At 49.9% G+C, this 9839-nt stretch overlaps 1 protein-coding gene across 3 annotated transcripts in view; it reads left to right on the forward strand.

Annotated features, from left to right (window-relative positions):
• Nucleotides 1–8177, forward strand: part of KLHL29 (kelch like family member 29) — a 330305-nt gene extending 322128 nt beyond the window's left edge. For 2 of the 3 annotated variants that reach the window (XM_061154885.1, XM_061154887.1), the window contains exons 12-14: nt 3037–3230; nt 3557–3701; nt 5968–8176. In XM_061154885.1, the coding sequence (XP_061010868.1) occupies nt 3037–3230; nt 3557–3701; nt 5968–6151 (523 nt within the window). In that variant the 3' untranslated portion in view covers nt 6152–8176. Of the gene's footprint in view, nt 1–3036; nt 3231–3556; nt 3702–5967 lie in introns of all 3 variants that reach the window. The other variant, XM_061154886.1, reaches the window with a different exon arrangement.
• Nucleotides 8178–9839: the final 1662 nt, after the last annotated feature.

Here is a 9839-nt window from a genome sequence, read left to right on the forward strand (position 1 = left end):
GGCCGTATATTGCGGTAGCTGTGGTTACTGGATAAATGATAGCCGAGCGCCTCACTCCGCGGGGTCATTTGCATGTCATTAGCATATCCTTCCCAAGCAGGAAGCTGACAGATTGAGCTGATGGAGGGCTGGTGGCTTGGCAATCAGCCACTTGGAATAACGAGACCATTGCATTTGGCGGAAGGTGCCATCATACCGAAAACCTGAAGACTAACAGCCACATCACTTTCCACTGTCTCCCAGCTTCTTGTGCAGGAGCCCTTTGGATCTCTGCCACATTGACTTAAAAAACAGATATCCAAACTTCTGACACTGTCCAAAAGGCATATCTCCTATTTATTCCATCTCCTATTAGCTACATATTGTTTGTTTGGGGCCTCATTGAATCAGCTCTTGCTGCCCTTCAAGGTGCTGGAGCCTCTTCTCAAATCCCAAAGTCTGTGCCAGCTGGATATCTCCACAGCCAGGGGTGCCTTCGAGGAAAGACCGTCTTACTGGGTCCCCAAGCTGTGACTGTGCAATGACTCATGCCCCCAGGAGGCTCACAAGGAAAAGTGTACCTCCCTGGAAAGGTGTGCCGGGGGAATCCCATGTGGTGGTGCAGCAAGCCCATGATGGAGGTCCCACCTTGGGTCCAGAGCCCTCGAAAGCACAGTGAACAGCATGGTGAGCTGTGAATGAAAGATCCAGAAAGAATGCTTGTGAGAGCAGCCCTCAGGGAACAACGGATAGACACAGCTGCCCCAGGAAGAAAGACCTCACCGATCCCAGTTCAGTGGCCAGTCTGCTCAACACCAAGTCTACTCTTGCCATCAGCTGCTACCTATTCTCATGGTTTCCCCCGTCCTGCCTGGAACTCACATTGCATCACGTCTCCATCCTCTGAATTTGCCACTTCGTCCTGCACCAGACATCCTGCAGATATGTTCAGTCCAACCCTTTACCATCTCCACACCTGCCCCCTAGAGCTGATTGCATGAGAAAATCCCATGATCTTGGAGTCTAGCTCCACTATGTATTGAAATCTTCCAATCTCTACTGGATCGTCACGGTACAGGGCATCTTTTTGAGTTTCCCTTGTCAACCACTTCTCCCACTCTCGAGAGTGTGTGTCTCCCACCTTCATTTCTCTCCTCAGGGCTCTGACCCTGCAGACTCCTTCAATACTTTACTCCTGCTTCACAGAGAAATTGGAGCCATCAATCAAGAACTCTATCCTCTTCCTGCCATCATTCTTGCACCTACCTTTACACTCATGCCATCCTTGCCTTCCTCTCTCATGCCTAAATGGCCACCACTTTCCTTTCCACTCTGGATCCAATCTGTATCCAGGTACCAGGAGCTCCTGATCATCAGCTCTCCCCTTTCTCTCATATATAAGTCATCTTTCATTATCCACTTGGCTCCTTCTTATTATCATGTAAACACAATTAAACCTTCCCCTCCAAAAGTAAAACAAAACCCATGCTGTGCTGGAGCTGGTTCATACTGGTTTATGGGAGCCCATGCTTAAATCTTCTGCATGTCAATATTATCTGCTACAAATATTATTAAAAATTAAGTCATATAGGGAATTCCCTGGTGGTTCAGTTGTTAGGACTCCATGCTTTCACTGCTGAGGGCATAGGTTCAATCCCTGGTCAGGGAACTAAGATCCTGCAAACCCACGAGTCATGTGGCAAATAAATGAAATTTTAAAATAAAACTTGTCTTATAAACTTAGAATTAATTTAAAAACAAAGGCAATTCATACTCAAAACTCATCACTATCTAATTTTTTACTCCATTTTACCACTGCCTGTACTCTATGTGTCCACTGCATCTGAACATGAAGGAGATTCTGCATCCTGGGGTGCTACTGGGTCGCTCTTCCCAGCCTCACAGTCAGTGATGTCCTATTGGTAGCCTGAAATCAGTCATGAATTTACATCACAGAAATCAGCAAAGGCTACACACCAGGACTTTCTTCCCTGGAGAACTAGATTTTATAATTTATCAGCATATCATGGACAATATCTCTTAGCAGTCCCTTCTAAGTCCCACATTCTTGGCCCATCTTCCCAATGAAGTTTCACCCAAGAGATGTCTCCACCAGCCATTTCCACTGCTTGGCTTCCCGCTCCCTCCTCCATACACAAATAACCCTGCACTTCCTGTTTCACATAATGTGCCCTTGACACACCACCGGTGACCTGCTGGAGACTTCCTGATCTCCCATCACCTCCTCCATGCTGCAGCTTTGTCTCCTGTCACACCACCATTCCTCTCAGACCCCTCTCAGACCCCCTCTATAGGCCAGCATCTCCCCAGTGTCCTCAGCCCATCTTCACCCCATATTCCCTGTGAACCTCCTTGCCTTCAGTTTCCATCTACATACTGATGATCCCAAAGCTGAATATTTAATCAAGACCAAAATACCAATTGTCCCTACACATCCCCAAATTGCTACCCGCAGATACTTTAAACTCCTCAGGAATAAAAGCCAAACTCATCCTCCTTCCCAAACTTTCCCAACTTTGGTTCCTTGTCCCATGAGTAGTAGGCATCCTAGGCAACTCCCCAAACTAAGACAGTGATTCATGCTGCACCGTCTCAGTTCTCCTCTCCTTCTGTTCCCACCTCCTTCTTTGGGCCAGGCCACTATTTCCCCAGTTTTCAGTCCATAGGTGGATATATTTCAGTCTGTGGGAGATGCCCAGTGCAGGACTGGGGAAGAAAAGAGTGGGGCTGAGCGGGCCTGGAAGCTGGGGAGCCCAGTGTGAGTAAATGAAGGAAGACAAAAGTCTGCACAGAGGTTTTGACAGACAGACAAGAGCTCCCTGAGGTTCAGGAGGAAGGCAGAGAGGGCTGGGTTGGGCAAATTCCTGGGTGGTCTTGAGTGACTCATCCAAAGTGCCCCTAACTATGTGATCTCCAGTTACACCCAGGGCAGAAAGAAGGCGGTGGGGCTCCCCCATGTCTGCTGCCTTGGTTGGGGCCCCTGCCCTGCACAAGGCCCATCTCTGATTCTGGGCGCCTATTCTCCTCTCTCAACAGGTACGACACCATCACCAACCAATGGGAGGCGGTAGCCCCTCTGCCCAAGGCAGTGCACTCAGCAGCAGCCACTGTGTGTGGTGGGAAGATCTATGTGTTTGGGGGCGTGAATGAGGCAGGCCGAGCTGCAGGCGTCCTCCAATCTTATGTCCCACAGACCAACACATGGAGTTTCATCGAGTCCCCGATGATTGGTGAGAACCAGTTGTCTCCTCGGCCCAGGACCAGGGCAGCAGCCCCACCCCGTTAATTTATTCAGTCTCAATATCCCAAGCCCAGATGGCCAGCTTAGCCCAAGGGTTCTGCAGACCCAAGTCTGGGCTGGGGGGCAAAAGGGGAATGTGGGGAGGTGAACCCCCAGCCTAGGTGCAGCTGCAGCTCCCACTACCCAAAGGGCCAGTTGGCCTGTGCCAGCTGCCTCCTGGCCCCAGCCCAGTCCTCAGGCTACCCAGCAATGCTGGAGGTCTCTGCAGGCCCGGCAGAGGACCCTGACCTGTCCCTTGCCCTGCTCTCCCGGCAGACAACAAGTACGCTCCGGCCGTCACCCTCAACGGCTTCGTTTTCATCCTGGGTGGGGCTTATGCCAGAGCCACCACCATCTACGACCCAGACAAAGGGAACATCAAGGCCGGCCCCAACATGAATCACTCTCGCCAGTTCTGCAGGTGAGGGGACAGGAAGGAAGGAAGTCAGGGGGAGGGAACGCAGGAGGGGCTGGCACAGATGATGGACCACCATCCTGTGACCCAGGCGGTGCCCAGGTCAGAGCAGCACCGCGGGTGTGGGTGTTCATGCGGAGCAGAGCGGGAAGCGCCCCAGGGAAGCCCCTGGCCCAGAAGCCCAATCCCCGGGCTCCTGCAGACCGCCCCTCCTCAAAGCTGAACAGGAAAGGCTTCCAATAGCCCTGGGTCCTTAAGGCCTCACCTTCTCTCAGAGAGAGGAGAGGGTGGTATTTTGAGGTTTGCCCTCCCCCAGGCCTGCCTGCTGGGTCACAGACGAGAGGTAGTGCCCAGCCCAAGCTATGGATACCCTACATGGGATGACGGTGGTTTATGCCCTGATGACGTGTATGATCCTGGTGGATCTTCGGAGCTGGACCCAGTGAGGCACAAGGCATGGCTGCTCCAGAGCCCCGAAGCCGCCTGGGCAGAAACACACCCAGACCAGACCACCCCGCAGGAAGACAGAGGCAGAGGTCAGGGTGTGGCCTAGTTCCTCAGATGCTCTGGTCCCAAACTTAAGCATTCTGGGCAGTGAGGTACACACTGTACTCTTCCAGCCCCATCCTTTCCCAGACTAAGAGGAATAAGGAAACTAAAGGGGTCCCAGAGACTCCATTTGCAGCCTTTCCATACAAAGCCTTCCTGAAGACTCCTAGAGGTGACCCCTGGTCCTCAGTGGGGGAACAGCATTTCTGAGTGCCCGCTGTTTGTGTGGCATGGCCAGGAAAGTGACAATCCACCACTAACATGTTACGTGACCTCAGGGAAATAACGTCCTCTCTCTGGGGAATTTTAGCTATAAATGGGCCCTTGGACCAGGTGAGTGCCAAGTTCCTGTTAGTATGACGATGTCACTGTTCTTGAGCCCTCTTTCACGTCCTACACGGTGGCCATGTCCATGGTAACTCTGACAATATCGTCCTGTGATCAAGACAACCAGGGTGTGGGCACCCCTTGTGGGTGAGGGGACTCCCATGCCTCACCTGAGAGTAAAAGTGGGCGTGGAGAGATGATGCCTAAGGAGGGATTTAAGCCGAGTCTTGCACTGGAAGCAAGGAAAGGATATGCCACAGGGTTGGAGAAGCGTGAAGGGCCCAGACAGCACAGAGCTGTGAGAAGTCTGGGAGCTTCAGAATCTGGGAATAAATCTAGACACACAGGTTGTGTCAAGGCTCTCAGGCTTTCAGAGATGGGTGGTGACTTAGGAAGCGCATCTGCTCGATGTCAGGGGATGGCCAAGAGAAACAGCCATTAGCTGAGATGAGAGAACTTGGACTGGAAGCACAGGCGTAGCCATCTGTGTGAAGGGGTAGCTGAGATTCACAGTAAGGGAGTCAGTGCAGAAGAGCAGGGAGCTGCCCGAGAGAGCAGGACCTAGCCAGTGAGTGTGGCACGGGTAGGCACCCAGGCCGCCGTGGTGATGCACACTGGGCCCTGGTGGCCACATGCAGGCAGCAGCCCAAGGTCACACGTGGGAAGGAATCACAGCAGCAAGCTTTGACTCTGAGCCCCTCGGCCAGGGTGAAATTCCTGTTCGAGTAGCCCATACTCAGTTATGGTTTAGTTCCTTACACCCTGTCTGCTACCATTCTGGTGAGTCGTGTTTCCAGCTGGATTTGAGTGGTAGGAAGGCTCTGTCCTGGCAACACCAGCAAGATGCTGTGTAGAGACCCATGACCTGAGCTGAGCACATGTATTTAGAGTCTCCCAGCCACTTTGAGTCAGATGCACAGGCCCTGGGCCACCCAGTAGGCATCAGTGTCACCCACAGCCAGAGGGTAGTATAGCGTGGCGTCCTGATTGGTCCTGGAGGAGAGGTGTTTTTCTTCCACCAGCTGAGGTCAGAGGGCAAAGAAGAGCAGCAAGATCCCATAGGACTTTTTCTTCTTAAAATTTATTTATTTTTACTTATTTATTTACTTGGCTGCACCGGGTCTTCCTTGCAGCATGCAAGGATCTTCAATCTTCCTTGCGTCATTCAGGGTCTTCAGTTGCAGTATGTGGAATCTAGTTCCCTGGCCAGGGATTGAAACTGGGTCCCCCACATTTGGGAGCATGGAGCCTTAGCCACTGGACCACCAGGGAAGTCCCCAAGATCCCATAGGACTTTTGCAAAAGGGGAGAGGCAGCCAGCAACAGGACAGGGCTCTGTCTCCTGGTCCCAGGGGGGATCCCCAGTGGCTAAGTCTCTCCCTGCTTTCTCTGACAGCGCCGTGGTGCTTGACGGCAAGATTTATGCAACCGGAGGCATCGTTAGCAGTGAGGGGCCAGCCCTGGGCAACATGGAAGCCTATGAGCCTGCAACCAACACGTGGACCCTCCTCCCCCACATGCCCTGCCCCGTGTTCAGACACGGCTGTGTTGTGATAAAGAAATATATCCAAAGCGGCTGATATCAGCAGAAAGCCCACACTGAGACTGTGGACATGTCTGGTGAGGCAAATGCTTCTCACAAAGACCGACTTTCAGCAACACCGATAAGAGGCCAACCAACCCAATCAAGGAACTCACTGCGCTCGACATTTTGAATACTCTCTACATTGAATGTAGGAAATCATCCTCGCCTTTGGGGGGACAAGAAGGAGTGGCCTCCAGGCAGCAGGAACCACAACCCTCCCAGCGAGCGAGCAGGGCCTCGGCACTCCCGCAGGGGCACTTGCTCTGAACGGAGGCGCTCACTCGGCCCCGTGCAACGGAGTCTCACATAACTTTCCAGCTGGGAGAGAGCAGCTGTCTTTTCCTTCCTGCAGAGCAAGCTTGACCCCCAGTCAACCATAGATCAGTCATCCTCTGACAATATTAGACGTCAGGCTCTTTTGGAATAAGATCAAAGTGTCCTTACCACTTTGATTCCTACTTTTGTTTTTAACCAATCTACACTTTCAGTGGCCGAGGGAAAACAAGGGACAATACTATGTTACAGGGACACGAGGCCAAGGAGGCCACCTGTCCCCACTGGGTCGATAAGTCCAGCCACCACATGGAGCCCGATGTGACTGGGGCAGGGCTGCCGTGGGGAGAGCTGGGGACAGCCATCTGTCCCTTCACAGGGTTTTCTACCATGTTTTTGCTGGAGAAGGACAAGGTGATTGTGCTAGCTTTCTCTTATCCAGTATGAATTATTTAGATTTCCAAGGCATTTTCTTGATAAACAAAAAGGCTATTTTTAAGTACCAAGAGAAGGAGGCGGCCTCAAGAGGGATAATGTGGGAATTCCCAAAGCTCTTTGTAGGTAGTGCCAGAGTGGGGCATTTGCTCCAATTTTTCTATGTGCAGAATAGAGGATCTCTCCTGGGGGGCTGGGGTGGTGAAAGCCCCGTTTTATTTTTAGAAAAAGTAACTCCCAGACAGCCCTGTAAAAGCTGTGCCTCATGGAGGCACTGTCAAGGAAAGACGACTGTTCCAGAAGGTAACCGGTTCTGGCTCTCAACACCAGGCCAGCTCCCTCCATGAGGTAAAGCTGAGGACCCGGGCCAGGCTGGAAGGGAAGGAGGGAGAATACATGTCTACAAAGCACAGGAGACTATTTTTGATATTTATAGCTATATATTAAGGCACCTGCCACAAAGAGCTCTCAGGATGGGGACAGCCTTCTCAGACGAGCCATGACAGGCAAAGCCTGACGGGTAAGAGCAGAACCACTCTTCTAGTAGCATCTTAACCCGAGCAAGGGGAGCTCTGAGGGGAGGCCACCCCGTGGCTCACAGAGAAAGGCCTTCCCGCTAGTCCTCAGACCCTCAAACCTCACACGGTGACCAGTTTCCATTCCAGGGCATGAAGGATGCGGCCGCCACTGCTGCGCTGTTGAGTCGAAGTTGGTACCAAATACACATTTACCATTTTTATATCTGGGAAGTCGACTTGCCGTCATCTCATCGTGAAAACCATTTCTAAGGGGAAAAGGACAGGACACGCGTTCCATCTTTCAGTATTTGATGACACAAGGTCCCAGTGTTGGGCATCAACTTCTCGCACTACAAGTGTGGCTCCCATTTGGACAAGATACCGAGCTTCGTTATGCAGTTTTTAATATTATTTATTCTTTTAAAAAAGTAATAAGCACAAAACTACATACGTTGTATGTCATTTAAAGTATTTATGTCAAACAGGGTGCAAGTGTGAACCCAAGGACTGGAGCACAAGTGTCTAACTGCCTGGGGCAGGGCGGATGTCAGCGTTGGTGTGCGTCTGCCTCCAAAGGAGGTGCTAGTGGTCAGCGAGACTCAACACAGATGACATTGAAATCCCGTTTCTCTCCTCATCTATCACACTGGAGCAAAACTGGCTATTTCTGTGAATGATATAAAACAGGGTTCTCTGTAATGGTATTGTACATAGTATATGTTTATTGTTAAGTTCTTGTTATATTATAATAAATATATTTATAGATCTAGACTTGGAAGCCAATGGAATGCCTCTGTGTGCCACCATCCTTGACCCCAAGATGAGCAACCCCATGCAGGCCTGCGTTGCCTCTCCTAACAGCTGTCTGGGCTCTGCCACAGACTCAAATGCAGATCTTGGTGATCAGAAAGGATAGGACTCCTTAGAGAGGGAATGTATAGAGCTGAAAGTCAAGAATCAAGGACAATTAAAGTCTAAGTTGAAAGGGACTTGCAAACACTCTAGCATTGACTCTCAGGATCTCCCTTCAGCTTAAATGCTTTTTTTTCTTTTTTGGCTGTACTGCATGTGGGGTCCTTAATTTCCTGACCAGAGATTGAACCCACCGCCTCTGCACTGAGAGCAGGGTATCTTAACCTCCGGACCACCAGAGAAGTCCCCAGTTTAAGTGCTCTTATTACACCTGTGCAACTCAAAGCTTCAAGGTTAGCTTTCCCCTGGTCTGACTCCTGTGCCCAAGACCCTTTTGGAGGAGTATGCCAAACCCACATGGCAACTCCACTTCATCAGCCTGAGATACGTCACACCTCCTCCAGGAAGAATAAGCTGTGCCTTCTATCCTAAAATCCAGTCAGGGTGGCCTCCCTGCCTTCTTCAGTCCTATCATAGGCTGTTCTCTAACCTGTTGAATAGACTGACTTTGCTCTACTAAGGACACCCACACAAAGCCCAGGGTGAAAGTGTAGAGCACCAGACAGGATTGCTCCCTCTCTTACAGGGAAAACATCTAGACTTAATGGATTAGTAGGAGAAGGCAGATTTACCAGCATTTCACCCACATGAAGAACCCCACACCCTTAATCCCCAAAGCTCACCAAGACCTAGTGTCTCCTTGCAAGAAAAAAAAAAATTTGGAAGAAGGTGAGCTGGGATAGGTGATCTGGGAGTCCTCAGAGAACTCAGCTGACAGCTTATGATGAGTGGACCATACACTTGCCAAAAATACCTGCCCTGGTCCCTCAGCAACATCAGTCCTAGAGGAAAGGATGGAGAATATCTGGCAGATTCCAATTATGAAGAGCTGAAATGATAAACCACTATAAAAACCAAGCAATAGTTTGTTACCTCTTTCCTTCTCTACTTTATTTGCCTAAATCAAGGGAAATATTTTCTCTGGGTCTATGAAGAGTCTGTGTACTTACCATGAAAGACATGTGTATCTGCTGTATCAGGCGTCCATGTAACCATGGGGAGAGTCTCTTACCATCAGACCTGGCATGGATGGTGAGGAAATTTATTGTGACAGCCACAGACAGGAAATGGATCACAGTGTGTGTGTGTGTGTGTGTGTGTGTGTGTGAACTTTAAAAATTCAAAGCTGAAATGAGAAGAAAACAGGAAAAATATTTGCAGTCCATTTGACAAAGGATTAATATCTTTATTAAAAAACCCATGTGATTCAATTAGAAACTGTTGAGTGATTCCAACTGTTAAATAGGTCATGAATAGACCTTGCAAAGAGGAAACATATAATAAAGAAGTTCAACATTGATAATTATTAAATAATGAAACTTAAATAATGAGGTCACATCTTTACTTACTAAATTAGTTTCCCAAACCTTAAAAAAATGGCAGGGGTGAGGGGGGCGGGTGAAGAGCAGTGAAACTCCTGGGTAGCACCAAGGGCTTCATAAACTAAAATGGCTCTTAGAAAGTAGCACGGCTGATGACATGTAT

This window comes from Dama dama, chromosome 11 (assembly GCF_033118175.1).
Source record: "Dama dama isolate Ldn47 chromosome 11, ASM3311817v1, whole genome shotgun sequence".
Taxonomy (NCBI): domain Eukaryota; kingdom Metazoa; phylum Chordata; class Mammalia; order Artiodactyla; family Cervidae; genus Dama; species Dama dama.